Raw genomic sequence first — 23,173 nt, 5'->3', positions numbered from 1 at the left:
GTGAATGGGGTTAACCACTAGGTGGCGCTGTAGGGGTTAAGTGTGCCCTAGGGACTGCTTCTTACTGTAGGGGGGGGGGGGGGGGGGCTGTGTGTGACAAGACAGTGATCACCGCTTCTGATTACAGGAAGCTGTGGTCACCGTCATTGTCACTAGGCAGAGCAGGGAGATGCTTGTTTACATCAGCATCTCCCCGTTCTTCCTCACTGAGATGATCGCAGGTATCCCCGCGGCAATCAAGTCCGCGGGACCTGCGGTCGGGCTCACGGAGCTTGCAGCGGGCCCACAATGCCGCTTCCTTAAGGGGGACATACAGGTACGTCCTTTTGCCCAGGAGTGACATTCTTTCGACGTATAAGTGCGTGTGGCGGTCGGCAAGCAGTTAAGGTCAGGCTGCAGACACAATCCAATGCCGATGTTTTAGTTAAAACATGCAGCACATTGGAAAGTCTGACCTCTCCTTTCACAGGCAAGCAGTGAACCCAGTCTCCAGGCATCGGCAAACCATCTGGCACACTGCTCCAGTCAACAGGGTTGGACGGCTGGAGACCTCTCACCTTCCCTGGCTCACTGCTCCAATCAACAGTGCTAGACCTCCCAGGATTCCCTGGCACACAACCAATTAACAGGGTTAGGCTACTGGAGACCTCCTCCCCCTACCAGCTGCAACCAACAGGATTGGACAACTGGAGACCTGCCACGGCATACTTCAAACAAACCGGTTGAACCGCTGGAGATCTCCCCACCTTCCTTGGCACACTACTCCAATCAACAGGATTAGACCGTTGGAGGCCTCTTCCTCCCAACACACTGCTTCAATCAATAGACTTGGCCGTCTGGAGACCTCCCTCTCCCAACACCCTACTTTAATCAACAGGATTGGACCGCTTGGGGCCGCCTCCTTTCCCTGGCATACCGCTTCAATCAACAGGGTTAGACTGTATGTGACTGCCCCCTCCCAGTACACTGCTCCAGTCAACAGAATTGGACTGCTGGAGACCTCCTTCATTCCGCAGCACACTACTCCCAACAGGATTAGACCGCTAGAGACCTCCCCCCTTCCACAGCACAGAGCTCCAATCAACAGGGCTGGACTGCTGGAGATTTCGCACCTTCCCTGGCACACTACTCCAATCAACAGGGTTGGATTGTTGAGACCTCCCCACTTTCCTGGCACACTGCTCCAATCAGCATGGCTGGACCGCTGGAAACCTCACCTTTCCCTGGCACACTACTCCAATCAACAGGGTTAGACCAGCTTGAGACCCCCCTTCCACAGCGCTCTAATCAACAGGTATGGAATGCTAGAGACTACTCCAACCAACAGGTAGGGAATGCTGGAGACCTCCCACCTTCCCTGGCACACTACTCCAACCAACAGGTAGGGAATGCTGAGATCTCCCCCTCCTTGGCACACTACTCCAACCAACAGGTATGGAATGCTGGAGACCTCCCACCTTCCTTGGCACACTACTCCAACCAACAGGTAGGGAATGCTGGAGATCTCCCCCTTCCTGGCACACTACTCCAACCAACAGGTAGGGAATGCTGGAGACCTCCCCCTCCCTGGCACACTACTCCAACCAACAGGTAGGGAATGCTGGAGATCTCCCCCTCCCTGGCACACTACTCCAACCAACAGGTAGGGAATGCTGGAGATCTCCCCCTCCCTGGCACACTACTCCAACCAACAGGTGGGGAATGCTGGAGATCTCCCCCTCCCTGGCACACCACTCCAAGCAACAGGTAGGGAATGCTGGAGATCTCCCCCTCCCTGGCACACCACTCCAACCAACAGGTAGGGAATGCTGGAGATCTCCCCCTCCCTGGCACACCACTCCAACCAACAGGTATGGAATGCTGGAGACCTCCCACCTTCCTTGGCACACTACTCCAACCAACAGGTAGGGAATGCTGGAGATCTCCCCCTCCCTGGCACACTACTCCAACCAACAGGTAGGGAATGCTGGGGATCTCCCCCTCCCTGGCACACTACTCCAACCAACAGGTGGGGGAATGCTGGAGATCTCCCCCTCCCTGGCACACTACTCCAACCAACAGGTATGGAATGCTGGAGACCTCCAACCTTCCTTGGCACACTACTCCAACCAACAGGTAGGGAATGCTGGAGATCTCCCCCTCCCTGGCACACTACTCCAACCAACAGGTAGGGAATGCTGGAGATCTCCCCCTCCCTGGCACACTACTCCAACCAACAGGTAAAAAATGCTGGAGATCTCCCCCTCCCTGGCACACTACTCCAACCAACAGGTAGGGAATGCTGGCGATCTCCCCCTTCCTGGCACACTACTCCAACCAACAGGTAGGGAATGCTGGAGATCTCCCCCTCCCTGGCACACTACTCCAACCAACAGGTAGGGAATGCTGGAGATCTCCCCCTCCCTGCCACACTTCCCCAATAAACAGGGTTGGACTGCTGGGGTTTTGGGCCATTGTGTCCCATGTAAAAGCAGCATCCGACTCTGCAACATGCTGCCAGCAGAGACCATTTTAACCCATGGTATAAGGAGCACCTATTCTGCCGGTTCAGTTTTTTTTGGTCACTCTATATTATATATATATATATATATATATATATATATATATATATATATATATATATATATATATATATATATATATATATATATATATATATATATATATATATATATATACATATACACATATACACACACACACACACACACACACACACACACACACACACACACACAGCGCACCTTCATTACAGTAATGTAGAGGGCTCCACGGGGGGTTTAACAGAATAGCACAACGAGAAGCTTCTACTTAAGATTCATTAGTCATTCCCTTCGGTTACGTTCAGCGCCAACGTGCCAATGACAGGCATTTTTTTTGGAAGTCAAAATGATTATCTACAGCCGTCAGCGGTCCGCCTACATAGATAAAATATTACCGTATCCCATTGGGAATCTCTGACGCAGCCTGTGGAAGCAAAAGAGCAAGATAGGGGCTGAATACTCATTCCCAAATTTCCTTAGCCATTGCCATGACTAACAATATAACCTGTCATATAATTTGAGAAAGATGCCCGCTGGCACCCACAGGGGACAGACTACTCAAACGTACAACTCGCTCCTCCGCTCACAGAAACCCAAAGATTCCAAAACTTTTACAAACAACTCGAAGTGTTGAAGATTTTAGGTTCAGTGTTCTCTAGAAAAAGATAAAAAATTTATAAAAAAAATTACACAAATTTTCTCATGGCATCATTAAACAAGTGTATAGTGGGTCTTGTTTAATGGTACATATCCTGTATAACAGTTAAAAACAGGAGTCTGGATTCTGTAGAGTGATTGCAGTTTGATTCGTTTGTGAAAAGCTACAAAAATACACACAAGTAGGGAAAAGAAAAAAAACAGGACAAGGCACAAAAATCACATCAAATCAAAAAAACATTTAAAGTGGAACTTGATTTTCTTTAGAAAGCAGCCACAGTCTGAGTAGAAAGCCTGCCTCCTGCCAGCATGTTGTAAAGAAGGACCCTTACTCTGTGTGGAAACGGTGGTCTCTCTGCAGAGGTTCAATACACCCACATGCTTTTATTATTTTTAGATGTAGGGTTGTTCTGATACCACTTTAAGATCGAGTACAAGTACCGATAATTTTTAAATGTCATGTGACAGTTTGACAGATGGGGACTGATAGGTGGCGCTGACTGATAGCTGGCACTGATGGACACTAATAGATGGCTGGCACTGAAATGCTGCAAAAAAAAGGATTCATAAAAATAAAAAAGCCCATCTTGGTACACCTTGCACTCGGCTGCATTAAAGGGGTGGTTCACCCTAAAAACTACTTTTTTTTATTACAATGGCCCCCCACATTACGATTAAGGCTATTATTATTTTTTTTAAGCTGTACATACCTTTGTACAGCATATTCACCCGTTGCGAGTCCCGCGGGAGTGGGCGTTCCTCACATGTCTGTGATTGACATTTTGACCAAAAACGAGCTCCCCCCCGTCGCGTAAGCCGCGTCACGATTGGCGAAAGGAGCCGAACGGCGATGCGCATGCGCAGTATAGCGCCGACTCGCCGCTCGGCTCCCTTCGCCAACCGTGACGCGGCTTACTTTGCAAATAGAGAAAGGAGCTGTGTTTTAGTGGGCGTCCTGACACTCCTGCTCGCCCCCTCAAGAGGCTTTTTCCACACCAGGGAGAAAGCCTCGCATTACTGTGTGGAGTTACAGACAGAAGAACAGGAAGTGAGTATTTCTCAGAAGAAATAAGGACATTTAAAAGCAAAATGGAAGGATGAGGTAAGTGAAGGAGGACTGCACTAAGGTAAAGGAAGCTATTTAGGGGAAAAAATGTATTTCCATTACAACCCCATTAAAATGTAAAAAAATAAAATGCTTTGGGCTTTAGAACCACTTTAAAGTCTTCAAAGATTATTACCACCCGTGTCCCTGACAGCGATATTCAGCCCTCTACTGGTCCTATTTGAACACAGTCAGGCAAAAAGTTAAAAGCAGAATTCCAGAATAAACTCAGGTTATTTTTAAAATGCTCCCTCCTAAAACCTACAGGAATAAACAAAAGAAAAAGAAAGCATGTTATATTGTATTCTGACAGGGGGGGGCACCTCCCTTCCCCCAGGTCAGAATACACAGATCAGCGCTGCAGCCATTGGCTAGTTTTCTTTTTGACTACTCTTAACCACTTAAAGACCTCAGGTGTTTTTCAGATTTGGTGTTTGCAAGACTAAAACATTTTTTTCTGCTAGAAAATTACTTAAAACCCCCAAACATTATATATATTTTTTCCTAACACCCTAGAGAATAAAATGGCGGTCATTGCAATACTTTTTGTCACACCGTATTTGCGCAGCAGTCTTACAAGCGCACTTTTTTTGGAAAAAATTCACTTTTTTGAATTAAAAAATAAGACAACAATAAATTTGGCCCAATTTTTTTATATATTGTGAAAGATAATGTTACGCCGAGTAAAATGATACCCAACATGTCACGCTTTAAAATTGCGCCCGCTCGTGGCATGGCGTCAAACTTTTACCCTTAAAAATCTAGATAGGCGACGTTTAAAAAATTCTATAAATTGCATTTTTTGAGCTACAGAGTAGCTCTAGGGCTATAATTATTGCTCTCGCTCTAACGATCGCGGCGATACCTCACTTGTGTGATTTGAACACCGTTTTCATATGCGGGCGCTACTCGCGTATGCGTTCGCTTCTGCGCGCGAGCTCGTCAGGACGGGGCGCTTTATAAAATTTTTTTTTTTGTTTTCTTATTTAATTTTATTGATTTTATTATTTTTTACACTAAAATATAAAAAAAAAAAAAAAAAATTATCACTTTTATTCCTATTACAAGGAATGTAAACATCCCTTGTAATAGAAAAAAGCATGACAGGTCCTCTTAAATATGAGATCTGGGGTCAAAAAGACCTCAGATCTCATATTTAGGCTTAAATGCAAAAAAAAAAAAAAAAAAAAAAAAAAAAAAAAAGGAAAATTTGTCATTTAAAAAAATGACAGAAAAAAAATTGTCTCTTTAAGAGGCTGGGCGGGACTGACGTTTTGACGTCACTTCCGCCCAGCAGAGCTATGAGGACGGGTGGGGGCCATCTTGCCCTCACTCAAGTCCTCACTCTCCAGGCGGCAGCATCGGATCTCCTCCGCCGCTACCGACGGCTCCGGTAAGCGGCGGAGGGCGCGGAAAAGCGGCGGGAGGGGGGGCCCCTCTCCCGCCACCGATAACGGCGATCTCGCGGCGAATCCGCCGCGGAGACCACCGTTATCGTTTACACGGCCGCCAGCTGAAAATATGGATATCTCAGTTGTGGCAGCAGCTGCTGCCGTTACTGAGATATCCATGTTTAAAAAGAGGACGTATATATATATATATATACAGTGGGGGGTCCGTAAGTGGTTAACCTACCGGTTAAAAAAAAAAATTCTAGAGCATTTGCTAAAATGTATATGGAAACAGTTAGATTTCATTTTCCTGGATCTACTACAACTCGAGAGGTTAGTTTTGCATGGACTAACTTTTTGCTTTCTCAGATAAGCAATGCAGACGCAAAGCATGCAATATGTAAAAAGAGACAACAGACAAGATGAAGACGAGACGGAATTATGGTGGGTTATATGGAAACATAGCATGCAGTGTGGTCATGCAACGCGTAGGGGGGGGGGGGGGGAGCATGCAGTGTGGTCATGAAACGCGTAGGGGAGCATGCAGTGTGGTCATACCATGCATTGGGGTTCTCATGCCACAAAAGTGTTAATCTTACTTGGCGTGCCAGTGCAGGGCTGGGAAGCGTGCATTACAGGAGAGGTGGAAGGGGAACTGGAGAGCTCCATAGTGCTCTGACACAAGCGCTTGGTTACAGTGAAATCCAGATCAGCCATTTCCATCATTTCAATAGAACTCAGCCGCTTCTGTAGCCGATTTTGTGCAGACTGGTTGGGTTTCATGGTAATTTCAGCCACGGGAGCGTTTATACTAAAGGAAGAGCCGAGGCAATCACCTAGACTCTGCGATCTGGGCAGTCTCCTGGAATCGTGGAAAGGAGCATATCGGTGCACATCAGGCCACAGTTGCAGAGTTTGTGGTTGACCGCCAGAAGACAAAGAAAAAGCATTTCCTCCTAGAAGTGCGGAATGGTCCTCTGATGGCAGATTTGGTGAGCAAGGTTTTGAACTCGAAGAGTCTGCAATACTGCCGTCGTTACTGGACCCCGACACATCGGCGATGCCCTCCAAGGAGCAGCTGCGCACCCGCACCCTGTAGGGCCCGCTGCCACCCCTTCCAGAAACCGAGAGATTCTGGCAGCTGCCACCGATGACCCTGCTGCCACCCGTGGATTGTCCGTCTACGGTGCCGTGCAGTGGGGCCCGTTGTGAATTTTTGAGATCAAAGTCCCGTTGTCGGCCGATCTCGCCAAACGTGTCGACGTCATCTTGCTCCTCTTCGTTGGGAACTTTGCGCAGCAAGCTAAGGAGGAGGCATTCCGTGGACTTAAAGTTGGTGTCGCCCGACTGCAGAGGCTTAGATGGCTGCTGTCTAGAAGTTCCCTTCTTTGGTTTACGTTTCGTGGTGCGCCTGCGGGGAACTGTAATGTAGCCACAAACGACTATCAAGGAACGAAATACATGTTAAATATACCAGAGGATTGGGAGGAGGACAAATAAAGCAGCCAAGAAATTAGTATAGACAGGAGTGCCAAAACGGTTATTCTGGGCAAACTATTATAGAAGCAATGCTATGAAAAAAAAAAAAAAAAAAAAGGGGGGGGAGGCTTAAAAATAATAAGGGGGGGGGGGGGGGGAGTGGGGGCTTCAGGAAGAGTGGGACTTCCTGTCCCACTTTCTCCAGGCGACCAAGCTTAATCGCCTACAGGAAGGGGCTGCTGTAGGCGATCGCCTAGGACACGTCACAGGTCCTAGGCGATCTCCTGGCCAATTACACGGCGCAGCGGGTGCCCGGCCGTGAAGCCGAAAGCTGTCACGGCCGGGTGCCCACACTGAGAATGAAGACGCCGGCCGGGGAGGGGGGGTTTAGGGGGGAGCGGAGCCCCGGCCGGCGCGTCGCTGGAGCAGGTAAGTGTCTGTTTATTAAAAGCCAGCAGCTACACTTTTTGTAGCTGCTGACTTTTAATAAACATACAAATTGGCTGGAACTCCCCTTTAAGTGGCTGTAAACCTCAGATATGAGACCTGAACAAAGCATATCCCTCTATAGCAGGGGGTCTCAAACTAGTCTCCCTCCAGCTGTTGCGAAACTACAAGTCCCATGAGGCATTGCAAGGCTGACTGTTGCAAGCATGACTCCTCCAGGCAGAGGCATGATGGGACTTGTAGTTCAGAAACAGCTGGGACAGACGCCAGTTTGAGACCCATGCTCTATCGTATGTACTTGCCTCTCTCCAAAGCACTAAGTGACACTTGCCTGCCGCGTCATTCCTCTGCATAAATCATTTGATAAGTTTTCCTGACACCAAGAGAAAAAATGGTGACAGGGCAGGGATCTCCAGCAGATTGACAGAATCAGCTCTGTTCCTGTGTGAAGGGGGTGTGCAACTTTCCTCCAATCAACTTCCAGATCTCTTGTACAGTGTGTAACTGTAGCCCACGCCCCCCCCCCCTTCTTACTTTGCAAATCTGAAAAATCCCTTTGATCTGAGCTTTACAAGGATTTAGAGCAGTGGTCATCAACCCTGTCCACAGGGACTACTATAACAAGCCAGATTTGATGCATTACCTTGGGGAGATGCAGACTAAAATACTGCAATCACTGAGCAGCAAATAATATCACCTGTCATATATTTCAGTTATCTTGCAAACCTGGCCTGTTAGTGGGCCCTGAGGACAGGGTTGATGACCACTGATGTAGAGAACAAATGGCTGCAAATAAACAACTACAACTTCCATATACCCAGTGAAGTGACTGGTTTCAGGTGATGCACAGATGAAAAATCCTTCCACACAAGTTGTACTGGTTTATCTGTGGTTTTTCTCTACATCCACTAAAAGTGCAGAAGTTTCTCTGACGGCTTCTCCGAGCCATCAGAGAAAGGGGATGGAGAGGTGAAATTACACTCTGCAGAGCCCAGCAAGGAGAACTCAGAGCTGATTGGAGGGGAGGAGGCAAGGGAAGTGAAGTGAAGAAGGGACGTGAAGTGAAGAAGGGACGTGAAGTGAAGAAGGGACGTGAAGTGAAGAAGGGACGTGAAGTGAAGAAGGGACGTGAAGTGAAGAAGGGACGTGAAGTGAAGAAGGGACGTGAAGTGAAGGGACGTGAAGTGAAGGGACGTGAAGTGAAGAAGGGACGTGAAGTGAAGGGACGTGAAGTGAAGGGACGTGAAGTGAAGGGACGTGAAGTGAAGGGACGTGAAGTGAAGGGACGTGAAGTGAAGGGACGTGAAGTGAAGGGACGTGAAGTGAAGGGACGTGAAGGGAAGAAGGGAAGTGAAGTGACGTGAAGTGAAGTGAAGTGAAGGGGGAAGAAGGGAAGTGAAGTGACGTGAAGTGAAGGGAAGTGAAGTGAAGGGAAGTGAAGGGACGTGAAGTGAAGTGAAACCCCCCCCCCCCCCCCACACACACACACACACATTAGAGCTAAGACTGCCAATCACAGGGTGTGTTGTTGGAGCTCCCTCCCTTGCCTCTTTAGTTTTTCCTTTGTGTCAGGAAAATTTGTTTAAAGTGACTCTTGACAGAGGAACGAAGCAGCAGACAGAAATTACACTTAGCGCTCTTAATGGAGACAAGTACACACTATAGGAGGGATACGCTTTGTTTCATATTTCATGTCTGAGGTTTACAACTACTTTTAAAGCCTGACGTGGTGTTCCACATGAGAAAAAAAAAACAAAAAAAAAAAAACACACACACAACCTCAGATGCAGTTGGACACTTGATGCCTATAAGCTCGTGCATAAAAAGCTGCCAATAAGCTTTGTGGTGAACACGGGTTGTAATGCGTATGCTCACCATCTGTAGACAGCCTGGATGCATATTACGGTCTACAGCAAAGCGACCACAAAACAGCTACACAGATGCATTACGTCAGGGCTGCAGACATTACAACGTATATACATACCCAAAATATTCACAAAGAGCTCATAATACTCATAGGTGAGAAGGGGCCCCGGGAGATTCAGGAAATAGTCCGCCACCGTCCTAAAAACATCGCCTTCAAACCCGGGATAGGTCGGCTGACTCAGATCATTGTTCCTTGGCCCTGATGCCAAACAGAAATCAGCATTTTAAAACAAGAAAATAGAAGAAGCATTTGATGAATTATATTGTTTTTTCTTTCAACAGACTATTAAAATAAACCAACATTAGCATTTTTAGCAACAATGGAAAACCCCACAAGACCTGCAGTAGCAAACAGGCCGATATACAGGGCATCCGGAAAGCATTCACAGCGCTTCACTTTTTCCACATTTTGTTATATTACAGCCGGATATACGTTGGCAAAATGCCACGGCTGGGCACAATCACGTACATCGCTTTTAAGAGCCCAGACGTGGGTCGCGAGCGTGCCGCCGTGCTCGCGACCTGGTCCTGTGCTCCGTGACCGCACCCAATCGTCGCCAGTGTCCCGCGATCGGTTCACAGAGCTGAAGAACAGGGAGAGGCAAGTGTAAACAAACCTTTTCCCGTTCTTCCTAGTGAGACTGTCACTGATCGTCTGTTCCCTGTCATAGGGAACAGACGATCAGTGGCGTCACATGCCAAGCACTGGTCGCTGTAAAAAGGACAATGGCCCCATAATAGTGTCCGATGTGTCCGCCATAATGTCAGTCACAAAAAAAAAAAGCCGACTGCACTTCGCAACCAAAATGCGGATATTTAGAAGCGACACAGCGTTGCTTTCCATGTAAGAATTTAAAATGGCTTCAACATAAGCAGTTATTTGGGATGTGACCGGTTCACACTGAGCGAGCGCCGAGTGATATACTTACAATTTGCCAGACATTTCATAGCAGACAAGACCCAGTGAGGAAGATCATCTAAAACACAAAGACATTATTATAAGTAAAGCCACATGTGAACCAGTCTGTGTCCTCCAAAGAGATCACAATCCAATACCCTGGGCTACGGTAAGGCATGCAGCTTCATTTTGGTGCAAGTCAATAAGTCCTTAATGTTTATGACTTGTTGGAGGAAGCCGGTACATTCAAAGAAAAAATAAAGCTGGGAAAATAAAAAAAACTGCCACACGGAAAAGTGCGCTACAAGGAGGGTTGACCTCCAAGCCACTGTGCCGTTTCACATACATTGGATTCAAAGGGGGTTGTCGTGGGGGCACTTACATTTTATTTTTTTGTGCTCCATTTTTTTTTTTTCTAAATCACCATTAGGTGACACAAGGAATGTAAACATCCTTCCTCCTGCAAGCAATAAGTGGCGGCATGGAGGCCATCAGTTCCTCTATATACTGTCCCTCCTGTGCAGGTTCCTTCTGCTGCTCGCGGGCCCCTCTGCTCTCTCCTGACCCCCTTTGCCGTTCTCCAGTCCCTGTGCTCTGCTTCCCATGCTCTTCTCTGGTACTGTCTCCTGCCCCCCCCCCCCCCCCCCTCAGCAGTGCCAGGTTCCCACTCCCTCTCTTCCACCGGCTGCTGCAGCAGGATGGAGAGAGGGGAAGGGGCCAGTAAATATGTAATTTACCGACCCATCCTTGCCTGAAGTGACAGTCAGTGATTGGTACCAGTCATTCATTATTGAAGTGTAGAAAGCTGTATTTACTATGCTTCAGTTTATGAATATACAGGAATCTCTGTACAGTTTGCCCTGTCCAGCCATTCTGTGCAGGGGAGGCTACAAAGATGGAGATAGGACACAGCCCTCCCGTCTCAAAGATTAAACAAACCTACATTTTAATCTTTGAGACTGGAGGGCTGTGTCCTATCTCCATCTTTGTAGCCTCCCCTGAAGGGACTCAGGGAGCGCCATTAGTCCGTGGGTTAGAGGTGCAAATTACTTTCTTTGGGTGCCGACAACCCACGCTACGAAAATTTCACTGTTAGGGGTCCCCACAACTTGAGAAATGTTATCAAGGGGTCACGCCACTAGAAAACGTTGAGAACCACTGCTTTAGATTGTCATATATAAACACCTCGCTAAAATGTACAACCTTGACCAATGTTATGCGGTGATGGTTGTGAATCTGTATAATTGCAACTCTAAAAAGGAAGGACCAACCTGTCTTATCTTGTAGAAAGACCACTCCGTGTTTGCTGGTGTGCGTCATATTGTACATGATGTGAGCCGGATTTATCTGGGCCGGATTCAACACTTCTTCCAGTGATGGAAGAGCCAGGATTTTCTGCAGACTAGTTAGATCAGACAAGAGAGATCAGATAAGTACAACACACAGAAGTCACAACACTTAAAGGAAAAAAAATGTTTTGCCTAAAATGAATATCTGCAAGGTAGACAGACAGAATAGTGTAATGATTCTGTTAAAAAACGAGTAAATACCTATTAAATTCCTTCATCTAGATCACCTCCGTCATTCTAGTTTCTGTTCTCTCATTCACTTCCTGGTTTGCGGCGCTCGTTCATGTAAGAACTACTTCCCCAGTATGAATTGCGGCGCACCCAGTAATTCACACCTCCTTGAAGTCTAACATGTTAGAGAGCGTCCTGCCGCACAGATGTAGTTCCCAGGAGGGGGGCGAGCATGTCACTGACCATCGCAGTAAACCCTCCCGTCACGGTGGTGAGTAAAATCAGACAAGCAGGAAGTGAACAGAACAGAGAAGAAATAGAGCAACTTCTGAGCAAAAACGAACAATGAGGAAGTGAAAAGAGGAATGTCTGCAGATAAAGGATGCTTATTATGAATTTTTTTTCCTTTACAACCCCTTTAACTGAAGACCCAGTTTGCAAGATATCAGCAGCACCATATTGGAAAAAAATGTCCTCTGGAGGTCCCAAAACAGTAAACTGACCAATAGGAGCCAAAAGTAATGAAAAACAAATAAATAAAATAAATAAAATGGGAAAAAAATAAATAAATAATAATATATATAAAAAAAAAAAAAAAAAAAACATTTTGGGCCAGATTCACAAAGAGATACGACGGTGTATCTACAGATACACCATCGTATCTCTGACTTACACTGGTCCTATCTATGCGCCTGATTCATAGAATCAGATACGCATAGATAGGGCTAAGATCTGACAGTGTTACACTGTCGGATCTTTTTTTCCATTTAAAAATGGCGCCGGGGGCGTTCCCGCTGATTTACGATAAATATGTAAATCAGCGAGATACGCAAATTCACGAACGTACGCGGACCCGACGCAGTCTTCTTACGACGTTTCCGTAGCGGCTTTCCCGGCGTATACTTACCCCTTCTTTTATCAGGCGCAGCCAATGTTAAGTATAGCCGGCGTTCCTGCGTCGAATTTGAATTTTCTAACGTCGTTTGCGTAAGTCATTCTCGAATACAGACGGACGTCGTTTACGTAAGCGTCGAAACCACTGACGTCCTAGCGACGTCAGTCGGAGCAATGCTCGCCGGGAAATTCCCCGGACGGCGCATGCGCATTTAAATCGGCGCGGGAACGCGCCTGATTTAAATAGTACACTCCCCTAGCTGCGGAATTAGAATTCCGCCGGGGGATTTAGGATCCGCCGTCGCAAGTTTGGAGGTAAGTGGTTTGTGAATTAGCCACTTGCCTCCTAAACTTGCGGGAGCGGATCTTAATTCACGTAGATCGAGCGGATCTATAGATCCACTGAGCTACGTGAATCTGGCCCCTTAAGTCAACCTTGACCCACCAGGTGAACTGTCCAAGTGTGAAATAGAAGTACAAGACTAATAAAAAAATAAAATAAAAATTAAGCTTACTGGTTTAGGGTGATGTTCCCCCAGATATCCTCAACGTCTTTCTGGGTCAGTTCCTGTGGACCACTTTCATCACAACCCTGATCTTCTTCCATGATTTCCATCTCCTCGTTCTCTTGTTGACCCTGGAACAACATAGAAATTAATGCAAACCAAAAAACCCAACAAGGGTCAGTCTAAACATTGACAAAACAAATGTTTGATAAATTCAATATTTTGGAGACATAGCTTCCTTTTTGTGGCATTTAATTTTATATAAAGAAAAAAAAAACCCAAACACATTTTCTGTGTTTGTTATAAAAACTTTCCTCATAAATTAGGCTAAAATTTATTCTGCTACATTTCTTTGGCTAAAAAAAAACAAACCCCAAATATAACAGCCTCTCATTTCTTGAGGCTTGAAAATGACAGGACAGTACAGATACCCCCCAAATGACCCCTTTTTGGAAAGTAGACAGTCCAAAGTATTTAGTAAGAGGCATTGCAAGTTTTTTTTTTTTAAGCCGTCATAAAAAAAATAAAACATTTAAAAAACACTTTCTATATACAGGAACAAGAGCAGTATGGCATCATTATATGACTTGTGTGGCAGTTATTAGGGATACTGACTGGTGAGTTTATATAAAAATAAATATAATACAATTGTAACTTTTTTTTACATCCTGGGACCATAGCTGTGCAATGTTACCATAGTGACACTGTACTACTCTGGCGAGACGATTTTTATAAAATGATTGCTTGTAACAGTGACGATCACTTTAATAAGCAATTATTTTTATGAATGGCATCAATTCATTGCCAGTGTGTACTATTGTGATAGCCTTGATTGGCCACATGGTACAGATGTGCTGCGATTGGCCCTGTCTGTACAATGTGATCACTATGACCAAATCGCTGAGATCACCACAATAAAAGCAATTAATCGAGTACAACTGACATGCGATTTGTCACAGCGATCACATGATACCGGACTGGCACAACAAGCCATCATCCGTTATGCTCAGTGGACACAGCGGGTGACAGATCGAGCCGCAGTGTAGCCGCCAGAGCACGCAGGAGGTGCGCGACTGGAAGGACTTAATACGACATCCAAGAATGGGAAAGCTCCCACTTGGCTGCCATTTTTCTATAGGCCAGATGGGAAGCATTTAAAGTGGCTGTAAAGTCACCAATCACAAATCCTGGAATATCCTCTGTTACAGAAAAAACCTGAGCAGCATCTATTTTTTTTTAATTATGCAGTAAAAAAACATTATAGAGTGCTGCTGTGCACTCACGTGACCTCTTGGGTCTCTCTTTCCCCGATCTGAGGACTACAGTGAGGGTCTGAGATTCCCCATTGACGTCAGCCAGGAGGAGAGTGGTGGGAGGGGGAGGCAGGTGAGGCAAGGAAACTTCGAGGGTCGGCGATCTGAGGTCACAGAGACCCCAAATTGTGGAGGTAGATAGTCCAAGTCCTACCCCACCACTGGTAAATTTAATTTACGACCTATGGTTCCGGAGATACAGGGCTCCTTGTGCCGCCTGTCAGAAGCAACATACAGAGCAGCCAGTTTAAATACAAGCTGGCACACTGTTTGCAGCAGACTGAGAGGATGAGCTCACAGTGCCTCTCCTCACTTCTCGTCAGAAGCACTGAGCTCAATGGACAGCTTGGAGTCTTGGACCAATGATAAAGTACCATTAGCCCCAGCTGTCCAATAAAAATGAGGAGAGGGACGGAGGAGGAGATGGCTTACACATAGACTCCTGAGCTGACAGGGAGGAAGGGGGAGATTGTGGGCTAACAGGCACGGAAATGGACCACGGTATCACGGATCAGCAGCCACGATTACTGTGATCCGCACACCAAGACCCCTTTCACACTGAAGCATTTTTACAGCGTTAAAAATAGTGCTATTAAAACGCTCTCCATGCATCTCAATGGACCCTTTCACACTGAGTCCTGCAAGCAGCATCTTTGGAGCAGCTTTTGGATGCTAAAAAAAAAAAAAAAGAAATAAAAAAAAACCTCCAAAAACGCCCCTCTCCATTGAAATGAATTGAAAGTGCTGTAAAAACGCCTTACCCTTTCACACTGAGGCACTGCAAAAACGTCCAAAAACGTTAGGGTCTTAGCAGTGTGAAACGGCTCTGAAAGCACTCGGGCTTTCACATTGGGATTGCAGATGAGGCAACGCTCGAGTGTGAAAGGGACCCAAGGGGGACAAAGAAACGGGCAGGATCAACCAGGTATTTTACAGCATAGAAAGGGACAAGACACCAGACAAGCACTATGCTTTTTATCCTGCAACAGGATCTTTTTTTGGGTTACAACCGATTTAAAGAGGAAGTAAACTCTGTGTACAGTGCAGTGTGCTCTCCCAACAAACAAAAAAAAAAAAAAAAGCTAGGAGCAGGAGAAAGCTCCCCCCCCCCTTTGACAAGAGTGACCAAGCATGCAAGTTTTACCTCCTAGCAATGTCTTTTTGTACAGAGAAGTTGCAATACCAAATACAAAACCATACCAGCCAGCCATGTTTTATATAAATGGTGCTTTTACCCTCCTTACAGTCCCTCACTGACCTGGCTATCTAGAGAGTTGTGCCGTTTCGGTGTCTTCTTGGAGAAATGTGGCATTTTAAACATATTGTCCTTTTCTTTGAAGACATTTTCTAAACTGCTTCTCTTCCAAAGAGGCTGCCGATTCGGAATGGTCTTCACAGGAGAAGTGGAAGGGAACCTACTCAAAACAATCAATGAAGAAGAGTACAAAAATACATGCGCATGCACACCTAATCATTCATCTAATCCAGCCTCTCAAAATGTTCTACTTCAGTGGAACCCTTGAAAAATTTTGAGGTCTCCCCTTGGTAAGATTAGTCCATCAGTGGTCATTAAGAAAATGGCCTTACATTGGTGGTGGGAAGAATGCCCCCCTTACAAGGTGGCTAGAATGACACGCTAAAGCCTCTTGCACACGATTGGATATTCCGACAACAATTGTGTGATGGACGTGTTTCGTCAGATAATCCGACCGTCTGAATGCTACATTGGATAATTGTTGTCGGAATTTCCGACAACAAAATGTGGGACAGCATGCTCTCAAATTGTCCGACAACAAATGTGTTCTGTCGGATTATCCGATCGTGTGTACACAAGTACAAACACGCACGCTCCGAACCAATGCTATCCATAAGAAAACATTAGCAGAAGTAGCACAAAGGGTGGCGCTAAAGAGCAGAAAAACCACGTAGTTTTGTGAATGTAGGCTGAAAAAGTTCTGCCGTCTGTGTGCAGAACAAGTTCATGGCTAACGCCCGTCGGACAACAATCCACGGATTTTCCGATGGAAATCTGATCGCGTGTCATGCTGCTGCCTCTGCCAAGTGGGGTTGGACATGAATCTATGTAGGCACCCTCAGATGAGAAGTCAGTTGGCCACAGCTCAAGGAACCTTCAGCCCAACCCGGGGAGGAAAACCCCCTTCAGCCCAACCCGGGGAGGAAAACCCCCTTCAGCCCAACCCGGGGAGGAAAACCCCCTTCAGCCCAACCCGGGGAGGAAAACCCCCTTCAGCCCAACCCGGGGAGGAAAACCCCCTTCAGCCCAACCCGGGGAGGAAAACCCCCTTCAGCCCAACCCGGGGAGGAAAACCCCCTTCAGCCCAACCCGGGGAGGAAAACCCCCTTCAGCCCAACCCGGGGAGGAAAACCCCCTTCAGCCCAACCCGGGGAGGAAAACCCCCTTCAGCCCAACCCGGGGAGGAAAACCCCCTTCAGCCCAACCCCGGGAGGAAAACCCCCTTCAGCCAACCCTGGAGGAAACCCTTCAGCCAACCCCGGGAGGAAACCCTTCAGCCAACCCCGGGAGGAAACCCTTCAGCCAACCCCGGGAGGAAACCCTTCAGCCAACCCCGGGAGGAAACCCTTCAGCCAACCCTGGAGGAACCCTATTGTGCCACAGAACCCTGGTTGAGAACGGCTGCACTAAAACGTGCATGGTTGGCAAGCAATACCTGTACAGGTTGTGGTTATCCTCCAAGTCCTCAGTGCCCCATCTCCCCTTCAGGTCCTCAATAACGTGGTTCTTCAAGAACTTCCTTAGAAGCTGGATTGTCTGTTGCCTGGTCACTTCCGTTCCGAAGTTGCTGTTGTTCCTGAGCAGCTGATGGAGCCAGTCTATGGCCTCCGAGGACGTGAAGCAGTTCCCGTAAGTCTTAAAGTGGATTCTGTGCCTCTTCAAGGGCATTCCAGCCCGAAAGTATTTGGTTACTTCATTCCACTGGAAGGCAAAGCATTGCTATTAGAGGAGCACAACGCTCGGGTCACATGATCAATATTTGCTGAAGCCCCTTTCACACCTCTGAGACCCTCAGATATACAAAGTATCATCACACAATGACGAGTGCCGCGCCTGGGGACGCGACAGAGCTTGGGGAGGATTGTTTTGTGGTAAACAGATTTATTTTAAAAATTAACAAAATAGGGATCAACCCCACCCCCCCCATACTAGATATGAGGAGTGACACCCAGTGCCCCCCCATACTAGATATGAGAAGTGACACCTAATACCCCCCCCAAATACAAGAAGTGACACCTAATGCCCCCCCAATACAAGAAGTGACACCTAATGCCCCCCCCCCCAATACAAGATATGAGGAGTGACACCCAGTGCCCCCCTCCCCCCCATACTAGATATGAAGAGTGACACCCGGTGCCCCCCCCCCATACTAGATATGAGAAGTGACGCCCAGTGCCCCCCCATACTAGATATGAAAAGTGACACCCGGTGCCCCCCCCATACTAGATATGAGAAGTGACACCTAATACCCCCCCCCCAATACAAGAAGTGACACCTAATGCCCCCCCCCCAATAGAAGATATGAGGAGTGACACCCAATGCCCCCCCCCCCCCAATAGAAGATATGAGGAGTGACACCCAGTGCCCCCCCCCCATACTAGATATGAGAAGTGACACCCGGTGCCCCCCCCCATACTAGATATGAGAAGTGACACCCGGTGCCCCCCCCCATACTAGATATGAGAAGTGACACCCGGTGCCCCCCCCCATACTAGATATGAGAAGTGACACCCGGTGCCCCCCCCCATACTAGATATGAGAAGTGACACCCGGTGCCCCCCCCCATACTAGATATGAGAAGTGACACCCGGTGCCCCCCCCCATACTAGATATGAGAAGTGACACCCGGTGCCCCCCCCCATACTAGATATGAGAAGTGACACCCGGTGCCCCCCCCCATACTAGATATGAGAAGTGACACCCGGTGCCCCCCCCCCATACTAGATATGAGAAGTGACACCCGGTGCCCCCCCCCATACTAGATATGAGAAGTGACACCCGGTGCCCCCCCCCCATACTAGATATGAGAAGTGACACCCGGTGCCCCCCCCATACTAGATATGAGAAGTGACACCCGGTGCCCCCCCCATACTAGATATGAGAAGTGACACCCGGTGCCCCCCCCATACTAGATATGAGAAGTGACACCCGGTGCCCCCCCATACTAGATATGAGGAGTGACACCCGGTGCCCCCCCATACTAGATATGAGGAGTGACACCCGGTGCTCCTCCATACTAGATATGAGAAGCGACGCCCGGTGCTCCACCATACTAGATATGAGAAGTGACACCCGGTGCCCCCCCCATACTAGATATGAGAAGTGACACCCGGTGCCCCCCCCCATACTAGATATGAGAAGCGACGCCCGGTGCTCCACCATACTAGATATGAGAAGTGACGCCCGGTGCCCCCCCCCATACTAGATATGAGGAGTGACACCCGGTGCCCCCCCCATACTAGATATGAGGAGTGACACCCGGTGCCCCCCCATACTAGATATGAGGAGTGACACCCGGTGCCCCCCCCATACTAGATATGAGGAGTGACACCCGGTGCTCCTCCATACTAGATATGAGGAGTGACACCCGGTGCCCCCCCATACTAGATATGAGGAGTGACACCCGGTGCTCCTCCATACTAGATATGAGAAGCGACGCCCGGTGCTCCACCATACTAGATATGAGAAGTGACACCCGGTGCCCCCCCCATACTAGATATGAGAAGTGACACCCGGTGCCCCCCCCCATACTAGATATGAGAAGCGACGCCCGGTGCTCCACCATACTAGATATGAGAAGTGACGCCCGGTGCCCCCCCCATACTAGATATGAGGAGTGACACCCGGTGCCCCCCCCATACTAGATATGAGGAGTGACACCCGGTGCCCCCCCATACTAGATATGAGGAGTGACACCCGGTGCCCCCCCATACTAGATATGAGGAGTGACACCCGGTGCTCCTCCATACTAGATATGAGAAGCGACGCCCGGTGCTCCACCATACTAGATATGAGAAGTGACACCCGGTGCCCCCCCCATACTAGATATGAGAAGTGACACCCGGTGCCCCCCCCATACTAGATATGAGAAGCGACGCCCGGTGCTCCACCATACTAGATATGAGAAGTGACGCCCGGTGCCCCCCCCATACTAGATATGAGGAGTGACACCCGGTGCCCCCCCCCATACTAGATATGAGGAGTGACACCCGGTGCCCCCCCATACTAGATATGAGGAGCGACACCCGGTGCCCCCCCCCCCCATACTAGATATGAGGAGCGACACCCGGTGCCCCCCCCCCCATACTAGATATGAGGAGCGACACCCGGTGCCCCCCCCCCATACTAGATATGAGGAGCGACACCCGGTGCCCCCCCCATACTAGATATGAGGAGCGACATCCGGTGCCCCCCCTCCCCATACTAGATATGAGGAGCGACACCCAGTGCCCCCCCCATACTAGATATGAGTTACACCCGGTGCCCCCCCATACTAGATATGAGTTACACCCGGTGCCCCCCCATACTAGATATGAGTTACACCCGGTGCCCCCCCATACTAGATATGAGTTACACCCGGTGCCCCCCCATACTAGATATGAGTTACACCCGGTGCCCCCCCATACTAGATATGAGTTACACCCGGTGCCCCCCCCATACTAGATATGAGTTAGACCCCTTTCACACTGGGGCGTTTTTCGGGCGTTTTTTAGGCGCTTTGGCGTTTAAAAAAAAGCCTGTAAAGCGCCTGAAAGAAGCCTCATCTGCAATCCCAATGTGAAAGCCCAAGTGCTTTCAGAGGCCTTTCACACTGCCAGCGCCCGAAAAACGCTGGTAAAGCGCTGCTAAGACCCCTTTCACACTGAGGCGCTTTTCAGGCGCTTTGGCGTTAAAAAAAGCTTCCTCAATGGGAAGGGGGCTTTAGGAGCGGTGTATTAACCGCTCCTAAAGCGCTGCAAAGAAGCTGCATGCAGGACTTTTTTTGACGCCCTGCCAGCTCAGCGCCTCAGTGTGAAAGCACTCAGGCTTTCACATTGGGATTGCAGATGCAGCTTCTTTCAGGCGTTTTACAGGCGCTTTTTTTAACGCTAAAGCGCTTGAAAAATGCCCCAGTGTGAAAGGGCCCTTACACCCGGTGCCCCCCCATACTAGATATGAGTTACACCCGGTGCCCCCCCCATACTAGATATGAGTTACACCCGGTGCCCCCCCATACTAGATATGAGTTACACCCGGTGCCCCCCCATACTAGATATGAGTTACACCCGGTGCCCCCCCATACTAGATATGAGTTACACCCGGTGCCCCCCCATACTAGATATGAGTTACACCCGGTGCCCCCCCATACTAGATATGAGTTACACCCGGTGCCCCCCCATACTAGATATGAGTTACACCCGGTGCCCCCCCATACTAGATATGAGTGACACCCGGTGCCCCCCCATACTAGATATGAGTGACACCCGGTGCCCCCCCATACTAGATATGAGTGACACCCGGTGCCCCCCCATACTAGATATGAGTGACACCCGGTGCCCCTCCATACTAGATATGAGTGACACCCGGTGCCCCTCCATACTAGATATGAGGAGTGACACCCAGTACCCCCCCCCCATACTAGATATGAGGAGTGACAACCGGTGCCCCCCCATACTAGATATGAGGAGTGACACCCAGTGCCCCCCCATACTAGATATGAGGAGTGACACCCGGTGCCCCTCCATACTAGATATGAGTGACACCCGGTGCCCCCCCATACTAGATATGAGTGACACCCGGTGCCCCCCCATACTAGATATGAGGAGTGACACCCAGTACCCCCCCCATACTAGATATGAGGAGTGACACCCAGTACCCCCCCCATACTAGATATGAGGAGTGACACCCGGTGCCCCCCCATACTAGATATGAGTTACACCCGGTGCCCCCCCATACTAGATATGAGTTACACCCGGTGCCCCCCCATACTAGATATGAGTTACACCCGGTGCCCCCCCATACTAGATATGAGTTACACCCAGTGCCCCCCCATACTAGATATGAGTTACACCCAGTGCCCCCCCATACTAGATATGAGTGACACCCGGTGCCCCCCCATACTAGATATGAGTTACACCCGGTGCCCCCCCATACTAGATATGAGTGACACCCGGTGCCCCCCCATACTAGATATGAGGAGTGACACCCGGTGCCCCCCCATACTAGATATGAGTAGTGACACCCGGTGCCCCCCCATACTAGATATGAGTTACACCCGGTGCCCCCCCATACTAGATATGAGTTACACCCGGTGCCCCCCCATACTAGATATGAGTTACACCCGGTGCCTCCTTATTATTAAATAATAAATACAAAAATAGTTACATACAGTATTTGGCCTGGCTGAGAAAAAAAAAAAACAATAATAAATGAAAATCAAAAATGAAAGAAATAATAAGAAAAATTAAATAAAAATGAAACCAATAATTATAAATAAATAAGAGGTGACACCCGGTTCTCTCTCTCCTATTCAGTACAGACAGCACCGGGTGTCTCACGGACGGTCACGCCACTTACCAGCTTGGTGGCCCGGTACGGCCCCGGTGTGATGATCCGGCTCTCCATTCTCCCGGTCTCGGTGGCCCGCGGGCCGCCAGCGGCTCTTTAACTCGCCCGAAACACGTGACCCTCCCGAGTTCTCCGCTCAACCGTCCACCGAGAGAGTTTGAAAAAGCGTGCCCAGAAGGCGACGCACGGCGATTGGCTGAGTTAGATGCACACATGGGGCCGTCCGCCAATCAGAGCTCGGAGGCGTCCTGGGAAACGGAGGCGTGGCGCTTGTGTTCAGGAACTGGGCGGTGCGATGGGCGGAGGATGGAGGTAGGAGGGCGTGGCCGCCAGTGTTCTCCATCTGTCCCGGAAACGCCCTTCTCCTCCCCCTCCCAGCTGGATGTCATTTGTATTTCCTGTTCTCATCTCCCGATCTCCCGAACCTCCGTCCCGGGACCGATCACCGGTTCAGTCCCGGGGACCGATCACCAGGGATCCGGGGAGCTGTCTGGGGTAATGCAACCCTATACGACGCACATGGGCGGCCAGGACAGCAAATGTTACATTGTATATTTATATCATTCCATTTATCAGAGAGAACATGATGGACAGTAAAAAATAAAATAATAACAGACAAGAAATTATTATATAACTAATAAAAATAAAAAGTAAAATGATTACATAAATGAAATATTATAAAGAAATAAATAATAAAGTAAATTATTATAAAAATACATTATTATTGTTGTTATATTATATTCAATATCAAAATAATTTATATTTTAACCTATATAAACAAATAATAATAATAAATAAAATAATTTCATAAAAATAATGTAAATTATTATACAAATACATAAATAAAATAAAAAATAATAATAAATTCTTATTAATAATTTTACAAAAAAAATGTACAAAAAGTTATAAACA

General features: G+C 48.0%; 1 protein-coding gene across 3 annotated transcripts in view; it reads right to left on the bottom strand.

Annotated features, from left to right (window-relative positions):
• Positions 1 to 22,473, bottom strand: part of DEPDC1 (DEP domain containing 1) — a 34,340-nt gene extending 11,867 nt beyond the window's left edge. Inside the window, exons 1-8 of one of the 3 annotated variants that reach the window (XM_040360725.1) lie at positions 22,271 to 22,473; positions 17,370 to 17,635; positions 15,938 to 16,094; positions 13,376 to 13,497; positions 11,718 to 11,848; positions 10,478 to 10,525; positions 9,607 to 9,747; positions 6,296 to 7,138 (exon numbers count right to left, since the gene is read on the bottom strand). In XM_040360725.1, coding sequence (XP_040216659.1) covers positions 6,296 to 7,138; positions 9,607 to 9,747; positions 10,478 to 10,525; positions 11,718 to 11,848; positions 13,376 to 13,497; positions 15,938 to 16,094; positions 17,370 to 17,635; positions 22,271 to 22,318 — 1,756 coding nt within the window. In that variant the 5' untranslated portion in view covers positions 22,319 to 22,473. The remainder of the gene's footprint in view (positions 1 to 6,295; positions 7,139 to 9,606; positions 9,748 to 10,477; positions 10,526 to 11,717; positions 11,849 to 13,375; positions 13,498 to 15,937; positions 16,095 to 17,369; positions 17,636 to 22,270) is intronic. The other 2 variants (XM_040360726.1, XM_040360727.1) reach the window with 2 other exon arrangements.
• Positions 22,474 to 23,173: the final 700 nt, after the last annotated feature.

This window comes from Rana temporaria, chromosome 7 (assembly GCF_905171775.1).
Source record: "Rana temporaria chromosome 7, aRanTem1.1, whole genome shotgun sequence".
Classification (NCBI taxonomy): Eukaryota; Metazoa; Chordata; class Amphibia; order Anura; family Ranidae; genus Rana; species Rana temporaria.
Note: the sequence above shows the minus strand (reverse complement) of the source record. Positions and strands in the feature narration are given on the sequence as shown.